The 13,390-nt window shown below is 47.3% G+C and overlaps 2 protein-coding genes across 2 annotated transcripts in view; both read left to right on the forward strand.

Moving 5' to 3' along the window:
* Positions 1 to 13,390, forward strand: part of LOC119456164 (cytochrome P450 3A24-like) — a 92,916-nt gene that overhangs the window by 56,466 nt on the left and 23,060 nt on the right. The window lies entirely within an intron of this gene.
* The window catches only part of LOC119456945 (uncharacterized), a 69,744-nt gene that overhangs the window by 4,140 nt on the left and 52,214 nt on the right, over positions 1 to 13,390 (forward strand). The window contains exons 2-4 of the mRNA XM_037718764.2: positions 529 to 625; positions 2,307 to 2,359; positions 2,845 to 2,941. Coding sequence (XP_037574692.1) covers positions 529 to 625; positions 2,307 to 2,359; positions 2,845 to 2,941 — 247 coding nt within the window. The remainder of the gene's footprint in view (positions 1 to 528; positions 626 to 2,306; positions 2,360 to 2,844; positions 2,942 to 13,390) is intronic.

The following is a 13,390-nucleotide window of genomic DNA, read 5'->3' on the forward strand; positions in this document are numbered from 1 at the left end:
CAAGCCGACGCTAGCCATGATTATAGCGCAATTAACCACGGATAAAGCTCAGAACCTAAAACTTGAGTTCCGTGCACAAGGCAAGCTGCAGACCATCAGAGCACAAAGTTTGTAGTACCAACTAAATCTTGTGACAAACTAAAGCTTATGACATCGCACTTATTATTCGATCTTGTTAAATAATTATTGCTTTACAGTAGTTGTCTTTTCTTCTGATGCATTTTCCATTAGAAACACATTAGGCATAGCAGAGCACTGAAACAGTTTTTAAATACACAGTAGAAGCCGAGGAATACTTAACGCCACATACATGTAACCAGCACTATTGCTAAAACAGGCCATGATAATTTCTAAAAACTTGATTGCTCTTTTGATCGCTTTTCGTTTACTATGTGAAAGATAAGGTTTTCTCTTAAATACGAAAATTAACTGCGATATCAGATTGGTTTCGAAAATGCTGAGTGTACGCGGAGGCAAATTTATTGAGTATTTTGATATGGATTTATTTACTATTTACTAATTTCGCAGCTATGCTTCTCGGAATCGCAACTACTGGAAGAATCAAAACATTCCATCGGAGCCATTTGCCTTCATATTCGGTCCTACGTTGAAGCTTTTCTACAAAGTAAGTGACAATCGATGTGATAATTTTCTATTCAACACGTAATATGCCGTTGAAAAGGACGAAGAATGCATTTACCGCCCAGTTTGACATGCATGTAGACATTCTTTTAAGTTGACTTTGAGGTTATGCTAGTCTCGGCGATCAATTCATAAGAGATGAGAAAGCCATCACTACGGCATTTGGTTATAAATGCGAAGAATACTGCGCAATGAAATTTTCAATAAATTGGTAAGTGTACCACGTTGATTGTCCATCGAATTCAAAAGTAATGCTTATACGCGCTGTTCATCAGACCTGCCTAGTGTGCAACCCAAACCTAAAATGTACTGTCTATTTTACTGCAAAAAAAAATAATAATAATAACCCGCTCACCTAAGTTCGCAAATACTTTCGATTTGTTTTGTGGCCCTTAGTCATGAAATAACCATTTATGACAATGGCAGCTATTAAATTTTTATATTCGCCTCCTACTCATCATTGAGGCAGAGGCACCGCCAAAGTTTAGTCATAGTTCAGTACTCTGTATTCTCGATGTACAAATCGTCGTGTGCTTTAAGGCGTAGTGAATTGCAGCGTAAAGGTGACAGTCTTATTTCACATGTCATCAAGTATCCCTTTCATTTATTGACAAGCGCTCAAAATGGGGCTTGCGCAGGAAACGTAGCCGGTTCAGAAGATCTTGGTTTGAAGAGAGAGAGAGAGAGAAACGTGGTGGGAAAGGCAGGGAGGTTAACCGGAAAAGATTCTGGTTTGCTACCCTGCACTGGGGGAAGGGGAAGGGGAAATGAAAGGCGGAAAGAATAGGAAAGAGAAAAAGCAGTCACAAAAAAATTCTAGGAATTAAAAAAAAAGAAGAGGAGGAGGTTGGAAACGTCTATGAGAACTATAGTCTGTCAGATAGTCCACTCGATCGCAAAAACTTCAAGAGTGCCTTGACTGACTTGTTGTGTGACGACTGTATAGGCCGGCGTTCCAGGACTGTCTGCTCCGAAAGCGGCAGGTCGTCAAAACGTGCCAGCGCGGTCGCGAATGACTGCCTATGTGCGCTGTATTGGGGACAGTGACAAAGTACGTGCTCGATTGTTTCCTCGTCGCCGCAGTGGTCACACGCAGCCCTATCCTCCCATCCAATGCGGAAAGCAAACGACTTTGTAAATGCGACACCAAGCCATAATCGGCAAAGTACTGTTGTTTCGGGTCGGGATAGTCCAGGTGGAGGTCGAAGTCGAACACAGGGGTCCAGTCGATGCAGACGTGTGTGTTGCAAACTAGGTGTGATCAACAACGATTGTGTGGCATCGTTTGCAAGCACTCGAAGTTTCGCTGCTGCATCTGTTCTTGACAGCGGGATTGGTTCCTGTGCGCCGTCTTCATGAGCAGATCGATCAGCTTCATCAGCATATTCGTTGCCCATTACGCCACAGTGGCTAGGGAGCCACTGAAAGGTGACGTCGTGTCTTGCTCGACGAGGCAATGAAGGAGCTCTCAGATTTCGAGGACTAGTTGTTCGTAGGGTCCACGGTGTAAGGCGGAAAGCAAGCAATGTAGCGCTGCCTTGGAGTCACTGAAAACACTCCATTTGTTAGGGGGTTTGAAGACCTGTTGCAATATGCAATGAACAAAGAATAATTGTGACAGTAGTTGCTGATTCTAATTTTGTTTATTTATGCTTAAATTACAGCCCATCCACGTCATTGACGATGCGCGGTATCGGAAATATGGCAAGTTCTTTGGGTAAGATAAGTTCTTGCTATCTCATTTCAAATAGTTTTGAATTGAAAGAAAATGAAGTTTTCTTTCATTTCTGTCGCAGTCTGCGGCCACGCGAGCTGCGATCTTGAAAGCCATCTGCGATGGGGACAGAGTGCGCCGAGTGCTGATAGCTTCATGTGCGCTGTGTTTTCGTCGCTGAGATCGCGTTGAAGCGAGAGGCGGCATGAAGGTCAAATCGTTCGCTGCTGCCGCCGCCACGCTTCCACACTCCAGCGTTTTCACAGCGAGCTTCCGCGGTCATAGAGTGAGATGTGTTCATGTTTGCTTGTGCGCGTGTGACACCATGCTTGTTAATTTAGTTTGTAGGCTAATGTTTACAAGCTTGTTTGGCCGATAAAACTACTATCCTTACTTTGAATAGCTGTCTACTAATTTACTAACGAAATCGATGCTTCGCCTTTTGTGGTGAAACTGCGACTTTTTTTTATTACTACCTTTACGTGCAGGGCCTTCGAGTCTAACAAGCGCCTACTGTTTGTCGCCGAGCCCGAATTGGTGAAGCAGGTTCTAGTAAAGGATTTCCCATTCCTCCCAAACAGAAGGGTGAGTACATTTCAGAAAAAAAAAACTATAAACAAGTATTGAACTGAGTTGTTAGAATAACATTGCCTGACAAATTATTTTGTTTAAGTTTATGGTTCGGACACAGCGAGGCAAGAACGACGAGGTGCGTGCATGAAAAACATACCTAGTAACGGTTGCAAAAAAGCTACAGCAAAAATGTATAGTTCACGACAAAATTAATACGTAACCGAAGTATATTTATTTCTCATCAAGAAATATTTTTAGAAGCCAAGGAGTTCATTATGAGTATAGGCCTAGCGTTGGGACTATGCTACAGTTTTTGAACATGGCAAGAAAATGCTAGCGATGTGTGCACAGTGCTGCATTATATATGCAAAGTATTCCGCTGCCTGCAACAGGGAGCCCACAATCTCGTATAAAGGGCCCCTGAATCTAATTTGAGGCTTCCAGGTCTCCCTAATATGCCCTGCCTTTGACGTCATAGACTACAGCGCGACTTCTCATAGACACCAGTCATTGGGTAATTGTTCTTGACCATGAGTTACTCCCGAGCAAAAGCTTGCGCACATATTGTTTCTCCAATGCATTAGCAAATGGGGAAGCTGCGTTTAACGCGTCTCATCCGCTCTGTCACCGTTCCTTCGTCACATGCTGGCACATAAGTACATAAGTCAGACGCCAACATTAAGGGTTATCACAAGAGCACCGCCGAAAGAAGAAAACGAAAGAAGGGAGCAGTAGGTGGCGCAGTGCTATTTAAGGTCTCTCAGGGCTTCATTGCTATAGGTACTACCTCAGCTGAGAATAACGTTATGTCATGGATAAATGGGGAAGGTAAACATTGTGATTCTTATATGTCGCCGTTTTGAGAAGGTTCTTCTGAAAAAACGAATTCGGCAGGTACACTTAAAACTGATCACGTGTGGGAATGCGGAAGCATTATAGTGCCTTTGGTGAAATGTCCTTTTTTTTTTCGCGCGTTCCTTACTCGCGCAAGCTATCGCCTGCGTTGTAACGGCGCCTCGGTAGGGCGAAATAAAAAAGCGCCAAGTGTCTCAAGGCGCTCGCTTGCATGCGAGGAGTTCCTAGCTCGAAGGACCGCTAAGAGCCGTTCAATTGGACGTTAATGCTTTTTACTGCGAAAACATTCCATACCCCATGACGCAGGAAATGCGGCGTCCGGCGTTAACGTCCGGCGATACCAAAACCCACGTGACCAAGGGATTACGTCACATTTCAATGTCAATGAAAACCAACCTGGCCCACCACAGAAATTGACTTTGCCCAATTCGAAAACATAGTTGACCGCTTTCAAAACCGACCTGGCCAACCCCCGAAATTGACTTGGCCCATTTCTAAAATTGAGTTATCCAACGTTCAAAACCGACCTGGCCCACTCGAAAAATTTACTTCGGGCACCCCCAAAGTTGACTTTGCACAATTATAAAACTGAGTTGACCCACGTTTAAGACCAACCTGGCCCACCCTCAAACTGACGTTGCCCAAGTCGAGCCCATGACGAAGTGATCACGTCATGTGACATGGTCACGTGACCAAGTAAGAACATTCATTTGCAAGGTCGCATGACTAAGTGAATACGTAATGTGACAGTGTCACGTGACATGGACATCGAAATAGAATGGACGTCGACATATAGTCGACACGTCCAGAATGATCTCGCTTCCAATGTACGTAAGCAGACTGAAATGCCTCTGTAACTTTTATTTTATGCACACATTTTATACACTGATGACGTGGCGCCACGTCCTCCCCATTGGCTGCGCCGTCACGTGTGCTATGACGCACGCACTAGGCACACCTTTAGTCAACGAGAACCGTGGAGCCGCCGTGGCGTCTGGGAAGCGTGTTCATCTCGCACCCCGGAGGTCCGGGTTCGATTCCCACCCAGAATTCCCCTCGCTACTAGAGCTTACCGCTCACCTTAACGAAGTATGGAGGGAAGGAAAACTTCCCAAGGACTGGAAGATGGCCGAGGTTCGTCTGATACCGAAGCCAGGCAAGCCACCAGACATTGAGAACCTACGACCGATCTCCCTCACTTCGTGTGTAGGAAAGCTCCTAGAGCACATCGTCCTCAACCGGCTACAACCATTCCTGGAGGACTCGGGGAAACTTCCAACAACGATGATAGGATTCCGTCCCCACCTCTCAAGACATCCTACTTCAGCTGAAAGAGGAGGTGATTGTACCAGCGACACGCAACTCCCCCACGGCTATCCTCGCCTTGGATCTTAAAGGGGCGTTCGATAACGTCAAGCATACAGCAATCTTACAGAGGCTAAACACGCTGGGCTGTGGGGCCAGGACGTATTCCTATATCAGAGATTGCCTCTCAGATAGAAAAGCCATCCTAAAGGTCGGGGACCAAGCCACAGACCCCTTTCTACTGGGCGGGCGCGGCACATCACAGGGCGCAGTATTATCCCCTCTCCTTTTCAATATCGCCCTAATAGGCCTCCCGCCGCTCCTGGATAACATCCCGGGGATCCGGCATGGCCTATATGCAGACGACATTACCATCTGGTCGTCCACGGGGTCCATCGGGGCAATGGAGAGCCGCTTGCAGGAAGCGGCAGACGTGGTGAGCGACTATGCTAAGTCTTGCGGCCTCAGCTGCGCCCCCCAAAAGTCAGAGCTACTCCTGGTCTCACCGCGAAAGAAGCATGCATCCGACTCGCCCACTATCAACATACAACTGGAGGGACACACCATCGTTCCGTCTCAGAGCGTAAAGATATTGGGAATGGTTTTCCAGTCGGATCGCACCAACGCAATATTAATTAACAAGCTTAAGAATACTACAGCCCAAGTTACCCACATGATCCGGCGAATAACAACCAAGACAAGAGGCATGGGGGAGGCGGACACGCTTCGGCTTGTCCAAGCCTTCGTCGTGTCTCGAATAACTTACGTTATTCCATACGCACTACTGAACGCAACGGAATTCACAAAAATCAACACAATGATCAGAAAGGCATATAAGCAGGCGATGGGCCTGCCGATCAGTACGTCCACAGAACGCCTACTACGACTAGGCGTGCACAACACGGCCGAGGAGCTGATCGAGGCACATTTATCCAGCCAGCGAACAAGGTTGGCCGTTACGGAAGCGGGGAGGTCCATCCTCTTACGCCTGGGGCTATCTGCTCCTCTCAGCCATCCGCCGCCTCAGACTGTTAGCTTACCCCATGCCATCCGGAGCAACATCACCGTACCTCCTCTACCTCGCAACATGCACCCAGAGCACCACGCACAGCGAAGGGAGGCCCGGGCTCGGGCCATACACAAGCGATACGGGACTTTGCCCTCTACAGCCTACACGGATGCGGGGTCTTACCCCAGACGCGCAGCCACAACAGCCACCGTAATCGTCAACAAAAAACATCGGAGCAGCATTTCGCTCACCCGATACAATCCCCTCCAAGCCGAGGAAGCGGCCATAGCCCTCGCGCTCTCCCAAACACAGGTTGAAGTCATAGTTACCGACTCCCAACAGGCGTGCCGCAACTTCGCTAGCGGCAGAATTCATGCTACTACGCTCAAGATAATAAATCAAAAGCCGCCAACCAGATCAGTCATAATCATCTGGGCGCCAGCTCATCACGGCATTCCTGGCAACGAGGTCGCCAACCACGTGGCTCGAGATTTGACCCACCGAGCCGACGCCGAGGAATCTGAACCCGAGCGTGTGCACCCTCTAGTCTCATACCAAGACATCACACAACACTACAAGCTACCCGCAGAACATATGCACCCCCACACAAGTCACTACCTAGAGAGCAGGAGCGATTCCTCCGAGCTCTACAGGTTAACACATTCCCCCACCCAACCAGAAACCACCTCATAGCCCCTGCACAATTCTCTCCGCAATGCCGCTTCTGCGCAGAGCCTGGGTCCCTCAGGCACATAGTAGGGGGCTGCAGAGAGGCACCACTCAATCCTCCGAACCCTTACCACACCAACGAGCTTTGGTAGAGAGCCTTGGCCAGCTCCCACCTCGAAGATCAGCAACGGCTGATTGCCAGGGCCTAGGACGCGGCCCGAGCTCAAGGCATTCTGGAATGAGGACGCCTCTCCAAAGCTGCATTTAGACATTAAAGATGTTTATTCTCTCTCTCTCCCACCCAGACCAAAATTTGCCAAGTTTTCTTTTCAAAAACAATAATTTAGTTTCTTTACAGGAACCTCTCTGAGAAACGTGAAGTCAATCTGAGCCTTTTTGATGTCTTTAATCTTTGCGCCATCAGCTATTTTTGGCACCATCTGTAGGTCAGGCCGACTACAACGACGGGTTTTCGCGTAATGGGGCACACCAGTGAGGGAGTACAGGCATTAATGCATCTAAAGGCATAGCACTCAGTCCTATGTGTATTCAGTTGAACAGGGCTGCTAAAAGATACCTTCTAATGTGATACAAGATACTGAGCCAACAAGTATTTGAAGTACAGATACAAGATACTGGCAGATTAATTGTAAGCGATATGATACCTGCCATTTGTATCTTAAAATACTAGGTTACAAATGTCAATTTATAATTATGGCTCAGCCAGCTATAGTGCCGCTGCAGTCTTACAGTTGTTTGATATTTCTTTTCTCCCGCCACCCGTTCCTTTCAAGCTTCTCTATTAACATGTAATTATTTTCGACATTACAATCAGGTATTTTATTCCCATTCCGCCACAGTCCATGGGGCCGACCTGACTTGCGTCAGATAAACGTAGGTACGCTGCGAAATCAACGATTTTTGCATACTTGTTTTATGCTCGCTACGATGCACTGCTTTATGGTCCAATCATAAAGGCGATTGGCGTCTTATTTTACTATGGACTCGTTTGCATATGTTTGCACTTGTCCCACACTAAACTTCAGTGCATAATCTGCATATTACGCAATGAATAGGGTACCCGCGTTCTACGGGCGTAAGGTTGTTTATAAAAATACATAACACTGCGCACTTTTCGTTTTTATGCGTCTGTAAAGAAGGGTACATGTAGTAGAGTATCAAGCTGCTTAAGGTTCACAAGAAAGTTCAGAGAACAAATTTGGTCACATATACCACAACTCCGTTTCAAGTGGGGTGCTCGTATTTTCATTATCATCGTGATGACAAAGACATAATGAGTTTCTACCATTGTTCAATGTTGGCGTAAATTAGGTGAATGTTAACGCTCGAGGTGGAGCAATATGCGCTGCCGATCATGATCCTAGAAAACGCGCATCTTGGTTTGTTTTTGTACACGTCAGTCGAAGTAACGGTTGGTCATGATACAACAACAGATAATGTTCCATTTTAAAAAGAATACCGACTGTCATTAGCCTCGCTCAGCTCTTCGGCAGAAACTTCGAAAAAATATAGGCTTGTAAACGGTGCGGAGATCTCTGTGAACGCCTTAATTTGACAACAAACTCGTTTTTCGCATTCTCATGAGAGGGCATTGGAAAACCCCGAAAAATGTTTGCAACTTTTGAAAATTGTCGGCTCACAATGAAGAAAATGTGCAAATGTGTACGAAGCAACCAGAAAATATTACGTGACGGACGTATACACAGCGGCAGAGGAAGGGGTGCTAAACCGTGTTGGGGAAACAACATAGTGGATAGGGGCGGTGGAAAAGAAACCTGCTATGTAACGATATTGGACAGCAAAGAATAAAATCAAAAAGAGAGAAGTCATGATTCTTCACAACGATGTGTACTATACTGTTCGAACACTTATAAGCATATATCTGACTCTCCAAACGCGGTGCTATAAGAAATATTTGCCGCCGACGACTATATTTGTCTGCAGCGTCGTAAAATATCGCCGAGACCATTCAGCATACTTTGTTATCATGTCAAGGTATCCTTATAGAGGTAAATAAGGACGTGGTTACTCCGTCGAATGCCATGAGTTTTAAAGATAGTTGGAAAAAGCTACAGAAATTCAGAGAATTGTCTACCAATGCGTAAGCATTGTTTGGCTCGGCTTTGACTTCGCTTTTGCTTGCTTGTTTTTCCTAGCTTAGGCAGGTCTATGCATGGCCTTTTCGGAGGAAAAGAATGCTCAGGCTTTAGTAGACAATTGTCAGATTTACTCAATGCATCCGGCCCCTCCAAAGCGTTCGTACCAGTTGAGCCGGAACGCCTGGTACGAGCGTACCTCGACGGAGCAGAGGGGTCGAAAGGGTACACCAACAGCCGCAGTAGCGCGTGAGGGGCGACTGCATCGCCGCGTTATCATGTCACCCTTGCTGTTGCTATCGCAAGCCTTTGTTATGCGCGCATCATTGTCCACGAAAGCTCTCGCCTGCGTTCTAACTGCGCCTCGGTAAGGCCTAATGAAAACGCGCCAAATGTCTCAACCCACTCGCTTGGCCGCAAGTTGTTCATAACTCGAAGGACACTCAGCAGCATTCAATTGGACATTGCGCCAGCCCAAAATCACTAGTTGGCCCACCCCCAAATTTAAGTAGGTCCACCCTCAAATTTCAAGTTGGCACAACCCCATTTTTCAGTTGAGCCAACCCCAAGTTTCAAGTTGGCCGACATCGAATTTGAAGTTGACCCACCACCAATTTAAGTTGGGCCATACCCAACCCCTAAATTTAAGTTAGCCCACATGAAATTTTCAAGTTGGTTCATACCAAAATGTAAGTTTGCCCATGTTCAACTTCAAGTTGGCCCACTTCCAAATTTCAAGTTGGCTCAACCCCACATTTCAGTAGGCCCACCCACAAATGCTAAGTTGGCCCACCCATACTCTAAGCTTCCCAATGCATATAGTCTATGGAGCCCTCGTATCTCTGTGGGTATTTTATTTTTTAAGACGAAAGTGGTTTCATGACTGATTTGCGGCAACGGATGTAACGGATGTGATAATCGCCATCTAGGAGCCGCTAAGCGAAGCACTGCATTGGGACGCTAACGAAAGCCGAAAGGGAGCGCTTCGGTAGTCATAGCACATTGGAGGGTCCAACGTGGTGTAGCCATAAAATTAACAACCAAGTATAGCCTTATGCATAGTTTCATACAATAAATATACATAAATAATCATACAATAACAACATTCCTACTATTGTCCGACAGCAGGATTCGAACACAGGAACTGTGGAAGAGAAACCCGATGTTGAAACCAATACGCCACGGACGAACGCCTCCACACGCAACATAAAACATCCTTATGAATTTATTCAGTGCATTCAGATGCTTGGCACATTTCAATTTGGCCACCTCGCCAAGCTGAACTGTTGCAATTAGTAGCGATTTGGCGTGTTCGCAGCGTCTTCTGCACTTCGAAAAGTATACATTGCTCGGAAATTTACGACGATGAAGGCATATGAAGCGCAGTAAACAAAGTCACATGAACGTCTAAATCCACCAGCACGAAGATCAGTCAGATTCATGTACTTCCCATCATTCTCAGGGTGGCTGAACGATTGCAACACCAGAGTACGTGGCCCCGTGTAGGCAGTTACCGCACATGGTTGGACCATATAGGTGTTCTGGTGCTTGGTTTTGGCGTCGGATTAGCCTATGGCGCCTCTTCACCTATGGATTCTTGCTTCAACGTGCATCAGCAGTGCATCGCCTACTGCTTCGCTTGCGATGGCACCACCTAAAACAACTGCTGCGCTAAATGTCGCAGAAAGGCAACGACATCGCCGGGCGAATTTCGCTTTGCTCCGGCGAGAGACATGCCAGGTGGAAGCAGAATGCCTTCGCGCATTCGCGGCGCACGTTGCGAACTCTGCCACTGGCATTCCTGCAGCTGCGCGCGTCGCAGCTCGACTGGCTGCCATAACCCCTACGGAGCCGGAACAGAATGCTCGCACCTGCGCAGAAGCCACTCGCCAGCAGAACGGCGCTCGCCAGTAGGACGCCGCGCGCCAACAAACCTGCAACATGGGCGCCGACCCCTAAATTGTGCGCCTTTCACTGCAGCTGATACCGTGCACGTGTTCACGAAGCAAACATGCAACAGCTTCTGTGAAGACACCTTTCACTTTCATGTTCTACCGATTCCTATGAAAGAGGGATCAATCATACTTGTTTTAGATTGTTCCTTGTTGCTTCCAAAGCACCAATCATCCACATTTGCAGTATTATGACATTAAATGTCTTGTCATGAGATGTCTTGTCATCGATGCGCGCGAACGGGTATACACCCTTCCGAGTTATCTTATTAAGGTGGCGATAGGCGACACAGAATCTGATTGATCCATCCTTTTTGCGCAAAAAGACAATAGGAAAAGACTAGGGGCTCTGGGACGGCGGAATGACACCATGCTTAAGCATATCATCGACTTGTTTGTTGATAATACGTCTTTCTGCCGCTGAAACTCGGTACGGTTGTTGATGCAAGGATGCATGGCAACCGGTGTCAATGTGGTGTGTGACGCTCGCTGTACGACCCAAAGATGGTTGAACGCAATCGAAGAGCGGAAGTCTCGAAGAAGGACCAGGAGGTCGCTGCGTTGTGTTGACGATAGAATGGCGGCAATAGAAGGGTGGAAACAGTCTGGACGTGAAGGTTTGGGAACAGGTGATGTCATGGTAATCAGTTGAAGTTGGGGTTGGTCCTCTGCAAACTCGAGGGAGCGCAGGAGGTCAACACCTTTTATGTGACCCAAAGATTCTCCACGAAGTAAAGTAACGGAGGATGGGAGCCAGTTGGAAGCTAACATGGTTGTAGCACCCGATTCAACGGTAAATACGACAAATGGCAGTCGTAGGCCGCGACGGTGGAGAAGTACTTGTGATGGGGCAAACAGAACATTTCGGTCTGGGGCGGGCATACAGGTGGGGTACAACGGTCAACGTTTGCGGGGCAATATCTGTGTCTACAGCGACAAGATTGTGAGCGTCGCGAAGTTGACCCACCAAAAGAGAGGTTTGCAGTGGCGTAAGGACCACTTCTGCACGGGAGCAGTCTATGATGGCGCGATGACACGAAAGGAAGTCCCATATGAGAATAACGTCGTGGGAGCATGACGGCAACACGAAAAACTCTATGACATAAAGTTTATCTTGAATAATGACACGTTCGGTGCACATAGCTGAAGGCGGAATGTACTGTGAGCTGGCAGTGCGGAGCATTAGTCCCGAGAACGACGCGGTCACTTTTGTAAATTCAAAGCATTTCTTGGGGAACATTTGCTACTTTGAAAGTATCTATCTATCTATCTATCTATCTATCTATCTATCTATCTATCTATCTATCTATCTATCTATCTATCTATCTATCTATCTATCTATCTATCTATCTATCTATCTATCTATCTATCTATCTATCTATCTATCTATCTATCTATCTATCTATCTATCTATCTATCTATCTATCTATCTATCTATCTATCTATCTAATCTATCGCCGAAGGAAACACTAAAGGATGCTGGTAGAAGTCATAGCCATGAGCATGACTCGCCGAAAATGACGACTCACCGAAAAAGATTAACACTGAAAAGCCACTGAAATGGGTTCTGACGTGGGCACTAAGTGAAGGAAACACTAAAGGAGTGTGGTAGAAGTCAGTCATGACTATGACTCAGCAAAAATGAGAATGACTCAGCGAAAAAAGATTAGCCCTCAAAAACCAATAGAATGGGTTCGGATGTGGTACTAACGGAAGGAAAAGGTTAAAGGTTGATGGTCGAAGTCTTTGTCATGAGCATGACGAAGGCTTTGTCATGAGCATGACGAAGGCCTTAAGGTCTCTTAGGTGTCGCTGAAGGGACTCCTGAGGACTCATGGCATGAATGTCATGGCATGCGTGGCATCTACGTCTTGGTGCTCTCATGGTCGCTTCGTTAACTTGGCAGGCTCCCAGCACACTGCTTCGCATAACATCGATTCCCAAGGGGCGTGGGATCTGCCGGCTTTTTTTATCTTGCGGCATAGGTTCCCGCAGATTACCAAAACAGTGGCCCCTGTGCCAATGAGCGTTAGTGCGGCTGTTCCTTCAATATCACACGTTGATAACGTGTTGCGGCGAAACAGATCGAGGCCTCGGGCAGTTCGACGCGCATGCAGCGCTTGCCTCCTGAACTGCAGCAATCAGTTTCCCTCCTCCGTAGGAGGTCGGCGACGCATGAGTGAGAGGGAGCGTCATCGCAGAGTTGGTGACCGGCGGTTTGCATAGAATGGTTGATCGTCAGGGGTGTAGCTTGGTGGCGGCCGGGAAGACAAAGGAACAGGCTTGCCCACGACGTCAAATGGCGAAGGTGGACATCGCCGACAGTGGCGGGCGACGTGTCCAGCGACAACACAGGCGAAGCAGATGGGCCTAATGTCCGGCGTTCGTCACGCGTCGGGGTGGTGGAAAAATGGAGCCGAAGGTCTCGCGAAGGGGAGCGCCACAGCGTTCGCGGTTGTCGGCATGGCATGGGTCGGTATCGCAGGTCTAGCACACGCTGAGGCAGTTGAGGGGGCCGAGCCGAAACGGCAGCGTAGGTGAGTGGCGCAGTGAC

The sequence above is a fragment of the Dermacentor silvarum genome, chromosome 6 (genome assembly GCF_013339745.2).
Source record: "Dermacentor silvarum isolate Dsil-2018 chromosome 6, BIME_Dsil_1.4, whole genome shotgun sequence".
NCBI classification, from domain to species: domain Eukaryota; kingdom Metazoa; phylum Arthropoda; class Arachnida; order Ixodida; family Ixodidae; genus Dermacentor; species Dermacentor silvarum.